The sequence below is a fragment of the Cervus elaphus genome, chromosome X (assembly GCF_910594005.1).
Source record: "Cervus elaphus chromosome X, mCerEla1.1, whole genome shotgun sequence".
NCBI classification, from domain to species: Eukaryota; Metazoa; Chordata; class Mammalia; order Artiodactyla; family Cervidae; genus Cervus; species Cervus elaphus.
Genome location: NC_057848.1, coordinates 126,666,433 through 126,686,447, shown reverse-complemented (window position 1 = coordinate 126,686,447; position 20,015 = coordinate 126,666,433). Strand labels below are relative to the sequence as shown.

Below are 20,015 nucleotides of genomic sequence, written 5' to 3'. Positions count from 1 at the left end.
AAGGTGTCAGGAGATAAAGATGACCTATGAAAAGTATAACTTTCCCAAAGATTTCAGGAATCTAGAAAGTAAAAATCCCTGAGGGTGATGCATCCATGCTTTGGAAAGAAGGTGAGCTCTTTATCTTTGCACCCACAGACCCTGAGACAGAATAAAGACTCCTTTTTTTATGATTTCCAATTAACCTGGGAAGAGTCACCCAGGTGGAGCTGGCAGGATGATTAAGAGGAGAATAGAAGACAATTGAGTACTCTTTTACCAAAGATTTATTGTGTTTCAGTGAGCTCACTGCTGAAGTGATGTAAGGATAGCGTGGGTGTGAGGGAAGAAAAACCAAAAAAGCAAAGGTTCTATCCATACTCCCAGGGCCTCAACCATCTCAACTAGTCTCACTTTAATAACTCTTGGTAGGTACTTGAGAGAGGGCCAATATGACCAATGATGTTATTATGCTTAGATATTTATTGAGCATCAAAAGAATACCAGAACACTAGGCACACAGTACAGGAGCAGAACTGAACCCTGGTCTGTTCCACGATAATCTTGATTCAAAGCTCTCTGGCACTAGAGAAAGGGAAGTGACCCTGAACCCAACTCATCCTTTGAGCTGGCAGAGCTGAGCCTCCCTCTGGTCGTTCAGTGGTAAGAGGCCAAAGTTGAGGGGCATCTGGAGACATGGTGACCAAGTCCTAGTGCTATGGATACTTTCTTCTTGTGTTTGGAGAAAAGCAAGGGAAGCTGTAGGTAGCAATACTAGAAGGGTCTAGGGCATGACCCAGCAGCAGGCTTGCTTGAGGTACATATGGCAATTTCTTAGGCAAAACCAGTTACTCTTAGCAACCCCATTGTTGGCAAAGAAGACATGTTGGACTAACCAGGAAGGAACAGCAGGGAAAGGGGCCGTGTAGAATGTCTGGGCTGAATAGGCAATTATATCAATAGACACCAGCCCAGTAGGACATTTTTAGCAGACAATCTTGCCCTTGGTGGCTAGAAGCTCATAGTCCAGGGGATCTGTATGCAGCAGACAAGCATAGTCACTGTTGATCTGGGTGATGATCTGGTACTCCTGGCCCAGGCAAGGCTCATCAGAGTAGTCATTGCCCAGAGTCTGGGAAGCTGGTTCTTCATTGGAACAGCCACTTGCGAAGAGGGCCACCCTCATTGTTTCACCAGAGCCACAGGCCTTCCTGGCACGAAACCTGTGGTCCAAGAGCCCACCACCCATGAGAAGAAACTTGAATCTGGTACCTTGGTTTCCCGCATTTCTGCCCCAGTTATTGACAACTGACCATCAGGCACCTGCCACCCAAGGATTCTAGGAACAGAAGGCTAGTGGACTTGGATTATTTTGTATGTTCACTGGGTCAGGACAGTACCACAGGAGGTGCTTTTGAGAGGGAAGAAAGTTGTTCCCTGACCTTGAAGGCCTCTGGGCTTAATGTTTGGTCTGTACCAAACCCCCTTGCCTCTATGCCAATAACCAACAAACTTGAGAACAAGGAACAGGCCAAAAGATAGAAGATGAGAAGCTATCTTACCTGGCCACTTCATAGACATGATCTAGAAAAAAAAAAGAAGAATCAAGTCAGAAGTCTCCACAGGGCATGGGTAAGGGCCAAACGTGAGTCCTTGTGAAAAGAAAAGGGAAGAGGAGACAGAAAGGGGGATCTCAATATGTCTCAGCCTTCCAACAAATAGGAGCTGTTAAGAAGGTGGGTTGAAATACAGATTTACCTGTTTTCCAACAGATGCAGATTTATTCGGGAAAGGAAGAGGAAGCACACTTGATCACTGTCATCTTTGGCACAATCTGGACATTTGGCTAGAGCTTGGTGAGATGGGGGGAGGGACACTGGAACTGGATCCACTCTCCACCCAGGAGTCTTGTCAAATATCCTTTAGGGAGTCCTTATGAAAAACTTGGCAGCCATTCAGAGCCCAGACAAAAGGGCCTGAATTATCAGTCTGATGCCCAGACTATAGCTTCAGTCATTCTCAAGTGCACTTATTCCCACCCTGCATCCAGGAAAGATCTTGGAATAAGTCACCATTGCCCCCTAGTGTCTGTGGAGGAGAAGTATCTACATTCCATGTAGGCTTAAAAACTCTGTAATCTGGTACAAAGATGGATGTCTCAGTACCGCCCTCTAGGTGCTTGTAATCTTTCAGAGATGCAACTGGGAATGTATACATTAAACCACAATAAAGCAAAAACAGAATGCTGCAGGTCTTTTGTTTTGTGATAAAGCCTTACATTTCCATGTCTTACCTCCCTGATTGGCCCGGCAGCTTTCATACTGTAGGATCTTTTTCATTTTTATATGCCTAGTGCATGGTACATAGTAGGTACTCAGAAGCTACATGTTAAATTGAGATGATGCCCTGAGGCTCTCTCCCTTCTAGAGAGATAGAATGCAGGAATTCTGGAAAGGCAATCCAGGAAGGAAAAAGTATAAAGACATGAGGTGTGTCACCTATTTGCCTGTTTGACTCCAGTGACTGGGAATGAAATTAGGTCTAAGAGAATGGTGGGGGTTGACAAGATAGGCCAGAGCCACATTACAGAGGCCTTCAATGGGGTGCTACATTTTGACCTCTGTCCTCTGAGTCATGGTGAACCCTGGACTGTTTTTGAAAGGGAAATAATCTAATATGGTTACAGTTTATACTCAGTCTCATTGAGGCTATGATGAATGTTTTCCTTTTAGTACTCCTAGGATTTGTGGCAACTTAAGATATCTCCACTTCCAAGTTTAGCCTCACGGATCATAGCCATGGTAATTGGCCAAGACAAGAGTTTTTACTTCAAACCCAGGAGAAGGAGAAACTCAAGGCTTCCTCCTCTTTTTGGGTTGGAGAGACCTCTGGTAGAAATCAGACTATTAAGGAGTAGGAGATACTTCAAAGGAAGAGACACACAAATGCTAGTTAAAATGACTAGTGCAAAAGGAATTGAGGTGTAGTTAGGCTTTACTTAAAAATAAACATTAAGATTCTCTTTTTCCTCTGTTGGCAAACAGATGTTAAATGACCCTGACAACTACACTGTAATCATATCACTGCCTGGCTTAAAATTTTAAGTGATTTTTAATGCAAGCCTTAGAGAAGAAATTCAAAATTCCTTAACCTGTCATTCAAGACTTTCTAGAGTCAGAAATGAATTTATCATTTCCTTTGTATTTGTCTATTGCTTGGCTACATGAAGTTTCTCTATTAATGACTCCAGTCACATTTATCTTTTACAATTTCACCCCTTTATTCATGTAATTTCATGTATTTGTAGAATATTGTCCCCTTTCAATGGCTTTCATCCCCCAAGTCATGATCTAAGTCCGCCTCCTTCTGAAAGCCCTTGATAATTATTCTACCCCTAACTCATTCTCCTATCCTTTGGATCCCTTTAGCATTGATTATCTTCTCCAAACTTTAACTTCATAGCCTTTATAGCTATGTATTGTTATTTATAAACTCCATGACTCTACCTTGATTCCATTAATTAAACTGTAAATAACTTGAGGCAAGTAATTGTGACTTCTCCTCATTAAAAATCCACTATGTAGATGCTGTGCCAGGTTGAGTAAAAAGATTTGTGAATTAACTTTCATATGTTGTACTCTTATTGCATGTCTGTCTCCATGGATTCCCTATCCTCACTTTCAGGATAGGCTGGGGACCCTTTGAAATGCCTAACATAGTGCTTGATACAGAGTTTATGCTCAACTGTACTGCTGAATGAAAGAATAAGCAAAAGCCACCCATTCATATTCATCACTCACCCTGTTGGGATGTCTTCCGGCAGACCATGATATAAGTCATGGTGATGAACACTATACAGCACAAGGAGATGATGAGAATTATGGCAAAGATAGACAGGCCTTTTCCTAGGGGGCAAAACAAGACCAAATGGTATCTGGTTGAAAACAGTCCAGAAACAGAGACTCCAAGGATCAGTCCAGACTAGCTCACAGTTCTTTCTTTTCCATCTTCTCCTAACTTTCTTAGCTAGCCAGAGAGACAAACAAAACCTTGGATCCATGAGAAAGACTTGAGAAAAGCTAGAGACTCCACGTATGTGCAAGTTATTTCAGATCCACTCATTGTTGGCTGATTGGCCTGGGCATTTGAACCAGTACTCCATGCTTTCCATGGGGCCAAGAGGTTTTTCACATTTTCTTAGGAGAAAGTGTTTCCCAGATTCACAAAAACACTACCTTATTGAGATTATGATCAATTACTTCTAGTCACAATGCTTCTTTTATTCAAACACTCTGCCCTAGTATTCAGATTTCTTAATCCTCAAAACATATTTTCACTGAGTCTCCTGGGTTACCTATCTAAATCATGCCTACAAGTTGGAGGAAACCCCTGGACTAGGCTTCTGGTCCTGGATCTGTTATTTATTTGCTGTATGACTGTGGTAGGCAAAACAAGGGTCCTCCAAAGACGTTCATATTCATATCCCCAGTATATTAGTTTACATTGTAGGGAAGAATTAAGGTTATAGATATATTTAGGGTTGTTAACTCATTGACTTTGAAGTGAGGAGATTATCTTGAAATATCTGGGTGGGCTCAATGGAATCTCAAGGGTCTTCCAAAAGTGGAAGAAGGAAAAAGAAGAGGAAATGATAGTGAGATATTTGAAAGTGCTACATTGCTAGTTTTGAAAATGGTGGAAGGTAACCAGAAACCAAGGAAAGAAGGTAGCCTCTAGGAACTGAAAGGAGGACAAAGAAACTGATTATCCCCAGTCTCCAAAAAGCCCAATTATACCTTAATTTTATCCCAGTGTGTCAGACTTCTGATGTCCAGAAGTATAGGATAATACATTTGCGTTATTTTAAGGTGCTAAGTATGGGGTACTTTTTCAGCAGTCCTAGAAGGCTAAATACATAAAAGTCATAGAAGAATAAATACAGTGACTTTAATCGGATTTTTGACTAATACCTTAGTTTCCCCATAAGTTCAATGAAAAGATTGGATGATGTCTAATGCACTTGTAGCTATAATATTCTGAATCTAGGGAGTGAGGTCAGGGGATATGGATGGAGAGGGAAAGGAATCCAAGTATCCTTAGGATTTACTGCTGCAACTGACTTTGTTTTCTTTAGATCCCAAAATATTATATCTTAGAAATCTGGTATTTGTGGTCCTTAGAGCTCTGATTGGAGTTGAGAGAACCCAAGCTATGAAATGATACAGATCAAGGGAAGGTTCCTCATGGGAGAGAGTCAAGTTTTAAAATAATTAATAGAGGATGTAGGACATAAACCCCAAATATTAGAGTATCCATTCCTCCAAAAGTTATTTTCTCATGTTCTCAAATCAACTGCCTTAAGAAGTATCTTCTAGACCCCCTTCTTCTATGGATATTGCCAAAAGAGACATGGAACTATGAAAGTCTTCAAGCCAAAAGTGACACCACAAAAATGGAACACAAAACAAGTTTAAGCTGTGACCTGAGACAACCAAGAAACTCTGCAACCAGGAGGGCAGAAGTACAGAGGCATTAAGTCCACCATCAATGACACACAACCAGAGGATAAGACCAGGAGTGATAGTAATCAAACTATTATGGGTAAAAAAAAAAAAAAAACTATTATGTACCTATCAATCAAAACAGATACCTACTCTAGACCGGGAGTCTTAGAGGTATCCAGGCATCAATACTTTTGTTGCAGGACCATGGGGGTGGTCTAGAGAGTTCTGAGGGATGGGCCAAGGCAGTCAAGGTGATAATGGGAAACAGTGGTTAAAGGAAACATCTAGCATCAACTAGTATTGTTGATGAAATAAAATGATATAAAATACAAGTATTTCATTGTTTTAATAATCAATGTAGTCATACCACTGCATACTAGCTATTAGCTCCAGGTGAAAACCCAAAGAACTTATCTTTGGGGTTTGCATCTCTGAGACTTTGACTTAGCAATCCTTGAAACTTTGAAGGAATCAGAAATCAGCTACAAGCTGCTTGGTGACCTCTGAAGAATAACTCAAGTACTGAAGCCTTGCCACTACCCTTACCTGGTCCAATGCCCGCTTCCCTAGGAGAGCTGGCTGAAGCCATAGTCCCATTCAAATTTTACATAGAATGTTTAGGAAGTATATTATTATGCCAACAGAGAACTAAGAACACATCTATCACTACCCTTAAACCTATTCTGACTTTGACCATCCCTGTATCTGTATCTTTCCCTCTCCATTCTCCATTTTATCCACCTCATCTGTCTCTAGGACCTTTGATCATAGCCTGGCATATAGGAGGTAACAGTTTGTGGAGTAGAATGACATAGAATAGTGTGTATAGTGGAAGGTTTTTGTTTCAAAGTTAAGAGCCAAAAAGGAATAATAGAAGTGTTAACATTTCCCTTACCTGGTTCAGCACTTGTCTTTCCAATATAACCATCCACTTCAGTTATTCTGCCCCAGGATGTATTCACTGTGGATGTTGCTATAACAACAGGATTATTAGGGTCAGAGACCTCTCTTCCAGATAGGAAATTTTAAGATGGAGGGTGGCTACAAAGATTGCAGTTCTTCCTTGGGTATCTGTGCTAAGATTTCCAGAATTCCTGGCCATGTCATTGACCACTATTATTGGGTTGGCCAAAAAGTTCATTTGGGTTTTTCCATAATACCTTAGAGAAAAACTTGATTGAACTTTTTGGCCAATTAAATACAATAATGTGATAGCTTACTTTTTTTTTTTTTTTTTTTTTTTTTACTGCTTTTGGGAAGAAGGGCCATAGAGGAGAGAAAATATACCTAAAGTCCCATAGCAATTCAGACTAGGAGCAGAGCAGAAGTCAGTTTTCTTTTTCCACTTTTCCTATAGGGTTATTCTTTTTGCCTCAGACATTTTTACAAAGATATATATATATATATATATAATTTATTTTAAAATAATAATAATTTATTAATTATTATTTATTATATTTATATAAATATAAATTTATTATATATAAATAGTTATTATATATTTATATATATTTACGTATATATATGTATGATTCACTTCTTCATGACCCTTAAGTCTTTTTATTTCCATGTCTTTATTACTATGTTCCTTATGAAGAACCCAATGACCTCTTATTACCTGTCTAATGGCATTGAGCCTCCTCCCTTGGCTTCCATGACACCATTTCAGACCTTCCCTGTTCCCACAGAACCCCAGTAAAACTCACCTTCCAAGGAGGTTTGCGTGGTTGGAAGTGACTTAGTCTTGGTATCAGGTGGCTTTGAGGAATCTGCAAGGAAAAGGGAGTCCATTCAAGGGTCCTGGCACCCCTGAGTGAACAGTTGAATGCTTTAGGGAAAAAATGGGAAATAAGTAATGGCCAGTCAGATACTTAATTAATCTGGATGGGGAAAATATTTTGTTTTAACTAACTTCCAGTTGAAATTTAGCTACATATTCTCTTGAGAGGGTCTTAGAAGTATTGCAAAGAAGATGGCTGTGGTGAGTTAGTAAAGATAACAGAATAATAACCTTCAAATACTTACTTCACAAAAGCAGTGAAATGACTGACAAAATTTTTCATAACTTTTTTTTCTTTAAGATTTTGGGAAAATAGCCAAAAATTTGAATCAACCCAGGTAGCATTTATGGAAGAAAAACACTCCAGTCTTGTTAAGTACAGCAAGTATTGTTGCATTTTAATTTATCCCAGCTCTATTACCCTGTCCCAGGCCAGTAGTAGCCTTGAAAATAAGCCTTGTTCAAGATACTAGACTGAACAAAACAGATTTAATTCCCCCCAAAATTGTCATTATTTGACTTCTGTGACAATTCCCTGAAAGGCCTGATTCAAAAAGCTTGTCTTTATTGGTCATCCAGTGCTAAAACTCTTTCCAGGGAAAGGGTGTATTTGTCAGACAGATGCCTGGAGCATTAGACAACAACTGAGGTAAACAAGAGACTTGCCAAAAAGCTTAAAAGAAAAAAAAATGTAATTAAATGTTCAGAGACTTTGAAAATCTCTCACACATTCCTGGAATCTGGAAAGCCAAGACATGCATAGGGTTGTGTGCATGCTCAGGAAAGACATGAGAATGTCATATGTTCTTATCTCTGACTAGCCTTGAGGCTCTGCATTAGCAGGAAATGAAGGCTACAGCACAGTTATAAACTTACTGGGTAAGCATTGAAAACAGTTAAACAGGCAACAGAACCCTTGGAGTTTTAATGATTTCAAGTATTTAAAGAAATATCTGTCCAATCAATAGTTGACCACCAAATTGATCAGAGGCTTCAGTGGTAATCCATGACAAAGAATACAAGAGACTACATAGAATTAGCTCAGACAGTCATTGAACAAACAAATAGCAATTAGTACAGAAAGCAGTGACAAAAGCAAGCCCTGGAGAGAGAGAGAGAGACTCAGAATTCTAGATTTGTCACATTATATTTTCAACAAATATGAGACATGCAAAGAAACTAGAAAGTATGGAGCTTCTGGTTCAAGATGACAGAGTACAGCACCATCTCCTTCTGCAACAGAACCAAAATCAAAACTAGCTGTTGAACAATCATCGACAGTAGGGTGCTGGAACCTACCAAAAAAAAGACACCCCACATCCAAAGACAAAGAAGCCATAGCAAGATGGGAGGAGGGAAACAATCACAATAAAATCAAATCCCTTACCCACCGGGTGGGTGACCCACAATCTGGAGAAAAATCATACCAAAGAAGTTTTCCCACTGTTCTGAAGGTTCTGAACCCCAAATCAGGCTCCCCAGCCTGGGGACCCAACAAACAGATTGGGAATACCCAGGGAATCTGACCTTGAAGGCCAGTAGTATTTGATTATAAGACTTCCACAGGACTGGGAGAAACAGAGACTCCAGTCTTAGAGGGCACAAACAAAAGCTTATGTGCACTAAGACTCAGAGGAAGGGAGCAGTGAGCCCACAGGAGACTGAATCAAAACTACTTGCTAGTGTTGGAGGGTCTCCTGTGGAGGTGTTGGTCTGCAGGGGATCACCACAGGGATGGGGTCACTGGCAACATCAGTCTGGGAAGGCCCCCCTTGGTGTAAATTCTCTTGGGTTGCCATTAACCAGACCACAGAGCCTGTAGACACAAGGGCTGGGTCACCTCTGGCCAAAAAACTACCAGGAAGGGAATGCAACCCCACCCATCAGCAGATAATTGGATTAAAGCTTCACTGAGCAAGGCTTTGCCCACCAGAGCAGGACCCAGTTTTTCCCACCACCAGTCCCTCCCATCAGGAGGCTTACACAAGCCTCTTAGACTGCTCCATCAGAAGGCAAACAGAGAAGAGAGAAGAGGCACAGTCTGATGGTGACCAAATTATGGGAAGTTAATCATCATGAAAAAATAGAAAGTTATGTCCCAGATGAAAGGATAAGACAAAATCCGAGAAAAACAGCTAAATGAAGTGGAGATAGGCAAACTTCCAGGAAAAGAATTCAGAGTAATGATAGTGAAGACGATTCAGGATCTCAGAAAAATAACAGAGGCAAAGATTGAGAAGATGCAAGAAATGTTTACCAAAGACCTACAAGAACTAAAGAACAAACAGATGAATAATACACTAGAAGAAATCCATAGCAGAATAACGGAGGCAGAAGAACAGATAACTGACCTGGAGGACAGAAAGTTGAAAATCACTGCAGCAGAACAGAATATAGAGGAAAGAATGAAAAGAAATGAAGATAGCCAGATAAAAAAAAAAAAGATAATTGCAATTGCAAGCCATAATGGGAACATGATTAGCCTAATAATATAAAATTATTACACACAACTCAGGGGGAGGATCAAGCAGAGTGATAAGTGGAAGTGCATACATGCACATATTTTCATCTACTCAGCCAGTTTATGTCTATTGTTTGGTGCATTTAATTTGTTTGCATTTAAGGTATTTACCCTTTACAATTTTCGTGTTTTGGGTTCATTTTCTGTAGGTAGATCTTTTCCTTCTCTTGCTTCCTGCTTGGAGAAATTCCTTTAGCATTTGTTGTAAAGCTGGTTTGGTGGTGCTGAATTCTCTTAACTTTTGCTTGTCTGGAAAGCTTTTGATTTCTCCATCAAATCTTAAGGAGAGAGTCTTGCCAGGTAGAGTATTCAGTTTTTCCCACCACCAGTCCCTCCCATCAGGAAGCTTACACAACTGTAAATAATATGTATAATATATATATATATTTTAGAAAACTTATGAACTTTTGCCTAACTAAAAAAAAATTTTGACAGTTTGATTCCACTTATTTGACTTAGTATGAATAGAATGCTAGATTTATAATTAAAAAAAACAGGCAAGACGTGGCAAAGGTTTACTGTGTAGCATGGGGAAATATAGTCAATATCTTATATTATCCTATAATGGAAAATAATTTCAAAGATAATATATGCATGTATGTATAACTGAATCACACACAAAAATTCTACATTTTGAAATTTAGTATTGTTTGCCAGTTTTTCTAAATGTCCTATGGATATCTAATAGCAGCATATGAGATATAAAATTTTAAATACATTTTGTAGGATATAAAATTCATGTAAATTTATATAAATAGAAATCAACTGTATTTAAATTATTGACTACATCATCAATATGCTCCTATTCTTATATTTTCTGCATTTGATAAAATATTCTCAGAGATATGTTAATATTTCTCACATGATTATATATATTTTTCTTTTCTCTTATATTTCTTCTGAGGTTTTTGCTTTATGTGTCTTTGTTTCTTTGCTGTTAGGTATCTCATGGTTTATGATATCAATCTTTGTGAATTTTGCTTTTTATCTTTAAAAATATTCATCTTTGTTTAATTTAAAAATAAATGAAGTTATTAAAATTAAAAAAAAAGAAACTAGAAAATATAGTCCATCAACATGTTAAGGAAAAAAGCAATGAATAGAAACTTTCTCTGAGGAAGTACAGATACTGGACTTATTAGAATAAAACACTTTAAATCAACTAAATTTGTTATTTAAAAAAAAAAATAAAGGAAACTGTGTCCAAAAACTAAAATAGTGAGGGCAATTCAAACCAAGTTGTTGTTCTGTCACTTAGTTGTGTCTGACTCTTTGTGACCCCATGGGCTGCAGCACACCAGATTTCCCTGTCCTTCATTATCTCCCAGAGTTTGCTCAAATTCATGTCCATTGAGTCAGTGATGCTATCTAACCATCTCATCTGCTGAAATGTTCTTCTCCTTTTCTCTTCAAATTTTCCCTAGGATCAGGGTCCTTTCCAATGAGTCTGCTCTTCCCATCAAATAGCCAAAGTACTGGAGCTTCAGCATCAGTTCTTCCAATGAATATTCCCATTACCTTAAGAATTTTCCATACTTTGTGGGTGTTAATGCACACAGTGAAAGGCTTTAGTGTAGTCAATGAAGCAGAAGTAGATATTTTCATGGAATTCCTTTGCTTTCTCTGTGATCCAACAAATGTTGGCAATTTGATCTCTGGTTACTCTGCCTCTTCTAAACCCAGCTTGTACATCTGGACAGTATCAATTCATGTACTGCTGAAGTCTAGCTTGAAGGGTTTTGAGCATAACCTTACTAGGATGTGAAATGAGTGCAACTGTATGGTAGTTTGAACATCCTTTGGTATTGCCCTTCTTTAGGATTGGAATGAAAACTGGCCTTTCCTGTCCTGTGGCCACTGCTGAGTTTTCTATACTTGCTGACATATTGAGTGCAGAACTTTTACAGCATCATCTTTTAGGATTTTAAATAACTCAGCTAGAATCCCGTCATATTCATTAGCTGTGTCTGTGGTCATGTTCTTAAGGCCCGCTTGACTTCACACTCCAGAATGTCTGGCTCTAGGTGAGTGACCACACCATCATAGTTATCTTGGTCATTAAGACCTCTTTTGTAGAGTTCTGCCACTTCTTAACTTTTTCTGCTTCTGTTAATTCCCTACCGTTTATGTCATCTATCATGACAAACCTTGCAAGAAATTTTCCCTTGACCTCTCCAATTTTCTTGAAGAAATCTCTAGTCTTTCCATTCTACTGTCATCTTATACTTCTTTGCATTGTTCATTTAAGAAGCCTTTTTATCTCTCCTTGCTATTCTCTGGAACTCTGCATTCAGTTGGGTATATTTTTCCCTTTCTCCCATGCCTTTCAGTTCTCTTCTTCCCTCAGCTATTTGGAAAGCCTCCTCAGACAAACATTTTGCCTTCTTGCATTTATTTTTCTTTGGGGTAGTTTTGGTCACTTCCCCCTGTGCAATGTTACAAACTTCAAACCAAGTAGAAAATGTTATTAAACAAAAATTGTAAAACAGGAACAAACTAGAAATCTTGGAGATGAAAGATACAATAACTGAAAACATGCATGCTAAGTTGCTTCAGTCATGTATGACTCTTTGCAATCCTATGGACTGTAGCCTGTCAGATTCCTCCCTCCATGAGATTTTCCATGCAAGAATACTGGAGTGGGTAGGCATGCCCTCCTCCAGGGGCTCTTCCTGATCCAGGAATCAAACTGGCATCTCTTATGTTTCCTGACTTAACAGTTGAATTCTTTACCACTTCCGACACCTGGGAAGCCCCAGCTGAAAGAATAAAACCCACTAAAAAGAAGAATTCACTAAAATAGATTTAAACAGGCAGAAGAAAGAATAAGTAAAACTGGTGACAGTTGAAATTAGCAGATTAGAGAACCAGAAAGGAAAGTGAATAAAGAAAATGACCAGCACCTCAGAGAACTGCAGGGCACCATCAAATGCACCAATATACACATAATGGAAGTTATAGAAGAGGATAGAAAAGTATAGACAAAATATTTTAAAATGCTATGTAATGTCAAAAAACTTTTGACATTTCAATTTTTTATTGACATTTTTATTTTTGTTACTTTTTTATTCTTGTTCAATTGTGTCTGACTCTTTGCAACCCCATTGACTGCAGCCCCATCTGACTCTTTGCTACCCCATTGACTGTAGCACACAAGGCTTCCCTGACCTTCACTATCTCCCTGAGCTAGCTCAAACTCTTGTCCATTGAGTCCATGATGTCATCCAAACATCTCACCCTCTGTCACCCCTTTCTCCTCCTGCTCTCAACCTTTCTCAGCTTCAGGGTCTTTTCCAATGAGTCTTCTTGGCCAAAGTATTGGAACTTCAGCTTCAGCACCAGTCCTTCCAATGAATATTTGGGACGGATTTCCTTTAGGATTGACTGGTTTGATCTCCTTGCTGTCTAAAGAATTCTCAAGAGTCTTTTACAACACAATCATTCAAAAGCATGAATTCTTTGGTGCTCAGTCTTCTTAATGGTCCAACTTTCACATCTGTACATGACTATTGGAAAAAGGATAGCTTTGACTAAAAAGACTTTTGCAGGCAAAGTAATGTCTCTGCTTTTTAATACACTGTCTAGGTTTGTCAGAGCTTTCCTTCAAAGGATAGAATGTCTTAATTTCATGACAGCAGTCACCATCCACAGTGATTTTGGAGCCCAAGAAATTAAAATCTGTCACTGTTTCCATTGTTTCCCCATCTCTTTGCCATGAAAGAGTGGGACTGGATGTCATGATTTTCATTTTTTTTAAATACTGAGTTTTGGGCTAGCTTTTTCACTCTCCTCTTTCATCTTCATAAAGAGGCTCTTTATTTCCTCTTTGGTTTCTGCCATTAGGGTGATATTGCCTGCATATTTGAGGTTGTTGATATTTCTCCTGGCAATCTTGATTCTAGTTTGTTATTCATCCAGCCCGGCATTTCACATGATGTACTCTGCATAGAAGTTAAATAAATACACATACAATGTGTTAAAATGCAGAGACATCACTATACTGACAAAGGTGATACCACTGTAATGGCAGAAACCAAAGAGGAACTAAAAGGCCTCTTGATGAAGGTGAAAGAGAAGAATAAAAAAGCTGGCTTAATACTCAACATTCAAAAAACAAAGATCATGGCATCTGGTCCCATACTTCATGGCAATTAGAAGGGAAAAAAGTAGAAGCAGTTGCAGATTTTATTGTCTTGGGTTCCAAAATTACTGGTGATGGTGACTGCAATCATGAAATTAAAAAACACTAGCTCCTTGGAAGGCAAGCTGTGACAAACCAAGAGAGCATATAAAAAAGTAGAGACGTCAGTTTGCAGACAAGTTTCTGTATAGTCAAAACCATTGTTTTTCCTGTAGTCATGTACAAATATGAAAATTGAACCATAAAGAATGCTGAGTGCTGAAAAATCGATGCTTTCAAATTGTGGTACTGGAGAAGACTCTTGAGAATCCCTAGGGCTGCAAGGTGATCAAAAAGTCAATCTTAAAGGAAATTGGCTCTGAATATTCATTGGAATGACTGATGCTTAAACTGAAGCTACAATACTTTGGCCACCCCATGTGAAAAGACAACTCATTGGAAAAGACTCTGATGCTGGGAAAGATTGAAGGCAAAAACAGAAGCGAGTGGCTGAGGATGAGATGGTTAGATAGCATCATCGATCCGATGGACATGAGTTTGAGCAAACTCCAGGTGATAGTGAAGGACAGGGGAGATTGGTAGTCTGCAGTTCATGGGGTCTCATCGTAAAGATTCAGACATGACTTAGCAACTGAATAACAACATAGCAGTATTATTTTCCATCTGTCTCCTAAAACAAAAGAAACAAAAATAAACAAATGGGACCTAATTAAATCCTTTTGTACAGAAAAAAAAATCAATGAAACAAAAGACTGCCTACTGAATGAGAGAAAATATTTGCAACTAAGAATGATAAAGTGTTAATGCCCAAAATATATAGAGAGCTCATATAACTCAATAAAACAACAACAGCAAAAAATAACTCAATTGGAAAATGGTCAGTTCAGTTCAGTCGCTCAGTTATGTCCGACTCTGTGCAACCCCATGAACTGAAGCACGCCAGACCTCCTTGTCCATCACCAATCCCTGGAGTTCACTCAAACTCATATCCTTTACGTCAGTGATGCCATCCAAACATCTCTTCTTCTGTTGTCCCCTTCTCCTTCCGCCTTCAATCTCTCCCAGCATCAGGGTCTTTTCAAATGAGTCAGTTCTTGGAATCAGGTGGCCAAAGTATTGGAGTTTCAGCTTCAGGATCAGTCCTTCCAATGAATATTCAGGATTGATTTCCTTTAGGATGGACTGGTTGGAACTCCTTGCAGTCCAAGGGATTCTCAAGAGTCTTCTCCAACACCACAGTTCAAAAGCATAAATTCTTCAGTGCTCAGCTTGCTTTGTAGTACGAATTTCATATCCATACACGACTACTGGAAAAACCGTAGCTTTGGCTACATGGAACTTTGTTGGCAAAGTAATGTCTCTGCTTTTTAATATGCTGTCTAGGTTGGTCATAACTTTTCTTCCAAGGAGCAAGCATTTTTTAATTTCATGGCTGCAGTCACCATCTGCAGTGATTTTGGAGCCCACAAAAATAAAGTCTCTCACTGTTTCCACTGTTTCACAATCTGTTTGCCATAAAGTGATGGAACCAGATGAAATGATCTTAGTTTTCTAAATGTTGAGCTTTAAGTCAACTTTTTCAGTCTCCTCTTTCACTTTCACCAAGAGGCTCTTTAGTTCTTCACTTTCTGCCATACTGGTGGAGCCATCTGCATATCAGAGCTTATTGATATTTCTCCCGGCAATCTTGATTCCAGCTTGTGCTTCATCGAGCCCAGCGTTTCTCATGTTGTACTCTGCATATAAGTTAAATAAGCAGGGTGACAATATACAGCCTTGACGTACTCCTTTCCCGATTTGGAACTAGTCCCTTGTTCCATGTCCAATTCTAACTGTTGCTTCCTGACCTGCATACAGATTTCTCAAGAGGCAGGACAGGAGCTCTGGTATTCCTGTCTCTTTCAGAATTTTCCAGGGTTTGTTGTGGTCCACACAGTCAAAGGCTTTGGCATAGTCAATAAAGCAGAAGTAGAAGTTTTTCTGGAATTCTTGCTTTTTCAATGATTCAGCGGATGTTGGAAATTTGATCTCTGGTTCCTCTGCCTTTTCTAAATCAATCTTGAACATCTGGAAATTCATGGTTCATGTACTGTTGAAGCCTGGTTTGGAGAATTTTGAGCATTACTTTACTAGGATGTGAAATGAGTGCAATTGTGTGGTAGTTTGAGCATTCTTTGGCATTACCTTTCATTGCGATTGGAATGAAAACTGACCTTGTCCAGTCCTGTGGCCACTGCTGAGCTTTCCAAATTTGCTGGTATATTGATTGCAGCACTTGTACAGCATCATCTTTTGGGATTAGAAATAGCTCAACTGTAATTCCATGAACTCCACTAGCTTTGTTCATAGTGATTCTTCCTAAGGCCCACTTGACTTCACATTCCAGGATGTCTGGCTCTAGGTGAGTGATCACACTATTGTGATTATCTGGGACATGAAGATCCTTTTTGTATAGTTCTTCTGTGTATACTTGCTACCTCTTCTTAATATATTCTGCTTCTATTAGGTCCATGACAGTTTTGTCCTTTATTGTGCCCATCTTTGTTTGAAATGTTCCCTTGGTATTTCTAATTTTCTTGAAGAGATCTCTAGTCTTTCCCATTCTATTGTTTTCCTCTATTTCTTTGCACTGATCACTGAGTAAGGCTTTCTTATCTCTCCCTGCTATTCTTCGGAACTCTGAATTCAAATAGGTACATCTTCCCTTTTCTCCTTTGCCTTTCACTTCTCTTCTCTTCACAGCTATTTGTACGGCCTCCTCAGACAACTGCTTTGCCTTTTTGTATTTCTTTTCCTTGGGGTTGATCTTGATCACTGCCTCTTGTACAATGTAATGAACCTCCATCCATAGGTCTTCAGGCATTCTGTCTAGCAGATCTAACCCATTGAATCTATTTGTCACTTCCACTGTATAATCGTAAGGGATTTGATTTAGGTCATACCTGAATGGTCTAATGGTTTTCCCTACTTTCTTCAATGTAAGTCTGAATTTGTCAATAAAGAGAGCATGGTCTTAGCCACAGTAAATTCCTGGTCTTGTTTTTGCTGACTGTATAGAATTTCTCCATCTTTGGCTGCAAAGAATATAGTCAATCTGATTTCGGTATTGACCATCTGGTGATGCCCATGTGTAGAGTCTTCTCTGTGTTTGCTATGACAGGTGAGTTATCTTGGCAAAACTCTATTATCCTTTGCCCTGCTTTATTCTTTCGCCCAAAGCCAAATTTGCCTATTACTCCAGGTATGTCTTGACTTCCTACATTTGCATTCCAGTCCCCTATAATGAAAAAGACGTCTTTTTTGGGTATTAGTTCTAGAAGGTCTTGTACGTCTTCATAGATTCATTCAACTTCAGCTTCTTTAGCATTACTGATCAGAGCATAGAGTTGGATTACTGTGACATTGAATGGTTTGCCTTGGAAATGAAAAGAGATCATTCTGTTGTTTTTGAGATTGCATCCAAGTACTGAATTTCAGACTCCTCTGTTGACTGTCATGGCTATTCCATTTCTTCTAAGGGATTCTTGCCCACAGTAGTAGATATAATGGTCATCTGAGTTAAATTCACCCATTCCAGTCCATTTTAGTTTGCTGATTCTAAAATGTTAATGCTCACTCTTGCCATCTCGTGTTTGACCACTTCCAATTTGCCTTGATCCATGGGTCTAACATTCCAGGTTCCTATGCAATATTAGTCTTTACAGCATCAGACTTTACTTCCATCACCAGTCATATCCACAACTGGGTGTTGTTTTTGCTTTGGCTCCATCTCTTCATTCTTTCTGGAGTTGTTTCTCCACTCTTCTCCCGTAGCATATTTGGCACCTACCAACCTGGGGAGTTCATCTTTCAGTGTCCTATCTTTTTGCCTTTTCATACTATTTAATGGCTTTCTCATGGCAAGAGTACTAGTGGTTGCCATTCCCTTCAGAAGATCTGAATGGTCATTTTTCTTTTTCCCAAAGAAGTACACAGAGGGCTAACAGTCCCATGAAAAGTTGCTAAGCATCTTTAATCATCCAAGAAATGGAAATTAGAACCACAATTTGATGCCACTTCACACCTATCAGAATGGGTATTATGAAGAAAATCACAAATAGCAAGTGTTGATGATGATATGGAGAAAGGGGAACTGTAGCACACTCTTGAAGGGAACGTAAAAGTGTTACAGCCACTGTGGAAAACTGCATGGACGTTTCTCAAAAAAAAAAAAAAAAAACTAAAAATAAAACTATCATATGACCCAACAATTCCACTCCTGTGCATTTATTTGAAGAAAAAAAATGCACTCCAATTTTTATTGCAGCACCATTTACAATTGCCAAGACATGGAAAGAACCTAAATGACCATTATTGGATAAATGGATTAAAGAATGTGTGAATGGGGAGAGGAACAGGCAAGAAGGGGTAGATAATTAAGAGTTACAAGCTATTATGTATAAAATGAATAAGCTACAAGGATATATGGTAGAACCCCAAAATATATAGCCACTATTTCATAGCAACTGTAAAGGGTGTATAACCTTTAATATTTGTGAATCACTACATTGTACACCAGAAGCTTAATATTGTACACCAACTATACCACAATAAAATCAATGCAAAAATCCTAAATAAAATATTAGCAACCATTAAAAAAAAGGTAGCTGATTTCTTATTGAAAACAATGGAGGTCATGAGGCAGAGGGCTTACATATTCAAAGTATGTGCATGCTATGTTGCTTCAGTTGTGTCCAGTTTTTTGCAACCCAGTGGACAGTAGCCCACCAGGCTTTTCTGTCCATGGGAGTCTACAGGCAGAAATACTGGAGTGGGTTGCAATGCTCTCCTCCAGGAGATCTTCCCCACCCAGGGATATAACTCTCATGTCTTATGTCTCCTGCATTGGCAGGCAGGTTCTTTACCACTAGTGCCAAATGAGAAGCCCCATTCAAAGTACATATTCTATCAATCAGTAGTTCTATATTCAGCAAAGTTGTACTTTTTCTAGAATTGGAGAATAACACAGAATGTGAAGCATATGTAGGACAGAGATGAATCAGGTGACCAGACTCAAGGAACCGTGTTGAGGTGGAAGAGAAGGCAGGTAGAAGAAGCCAAGAGAAAGTAACTTGGAACAGAGAGCAGGAAAGGACATAACTTCTCTGGTCCTCAATTTCCTTATCCGTCAGTAGAGGTCAGTTGTGAGCACTGCCTAAGAGTTTTATTGCCTGTAAACATGGACTGGAAAAGGAATAGACAGGCTGATTGGTTGTTAGCAAGGTCATGCCCAAATGGGCTAGAAATGCACTTATAGAAAGGTGAGAATGTTCAACTTGTCTCTTTATGAAGCACACACATTTTTTTTTTTTTTTTTTTACTTTCTGGCCATGTCTTTCTCTGCTTGACCAGATTGTCATCTCTCAAAGAACTGGACCAGTGTCCATAAATGTCTCTCAGGATGAGGCTGCCCTTATTCCTTCCTAAACTAACAGACCATAACTTACAGCACACACGTCCTTACTACATCTAAACTTTGGCAAACAAATCCCTGCAGGCCAAACAGGAGTCTCAAACCAATATCAGCCTCCTAACCCAAGTGGAAGGGGACCCAAGTGCTTACTTTTGTTACACCGAGATATCCTCGGAGGATAAAAATTTCAGGAGGCTCTGAGGATAATCTCCTAAAGGAAGTTAGCCCTCAATGTGTTTTGGGAAATAAAAACCTTCTTGGAATAAGTATCTTCCCTTCCAAGGAGATTTCTTGAAGGGCAACAAGATTCATTTGGCCATATCACTGCTGGGCTGTTCATTTAAATCCCAGTCTACAATCTTTATGTACACAGTTTGCAGGTTTCCAAATAATTCTGTAATAAACATTCAAGCCTTGATTAGACGTCAACCAGAACTTGCATTTGGCTTTAGGGAAAAAGAGGGGAGATTTAAAGAAACTATGCAGAGATGAGGGCTTTATTTCATAAAGCAAAACTGAATAACCAACCAACAAAATAAAAACAACAACAGCAAAAAACCCCATCAAAGCACAGCAAAAACAAACCAATAAAAATTATCCCAAAAGGTGCCCAGGAACTGGTATAGGTTCAATCACAA

The 20,015-nt window shown here is 39.1% G+C and overlaps 1 protein-coding gene across 3 annotated transcripts in view; it reads right to left on the bottom strand.

The window, feature by feature from the left end:
• The window catches only part of VSIG4 (V-set and immunoglobulin domain containing 4), a 36,237-nt gene that overhangs the window by 9,561 nt on the left and 6,661 nt on the right, over nucleotides 1-20,015 (bottom strand). For 2 of the 3 annotated variants that reach the window (XM_043897106.1, XM_043897107.1), the window contains exons 3-6: nucleotides 7,190-7,252; nucleotides 6,379-6,456; nucleotides 3,780-3,884; nucleotides 1,542-1,563 (exon numbers count right to left, since the gene is read on the bottom strand). In XM_043897106.1, coding sequence (XP_043753041.1) covers nucleotides 1,542-1,563; nucleotides 3,780-3,884; nucleotides 6,379-6,456; nucleotides 7,190-7,252 — 268 coding nt within the window. Of the gene's footprint in view, nucleotides 1-442; nucleotides 1,203-1,541; nucleotides 1,564-3,779; nucleotides 3,885-6,378; nucleotides 6,457-7,189; nucleotides 7,253-20,015 lie in introns of those variants that run through there. The other variant, XM_043897105.1, reaches the window with a different exon arrangement.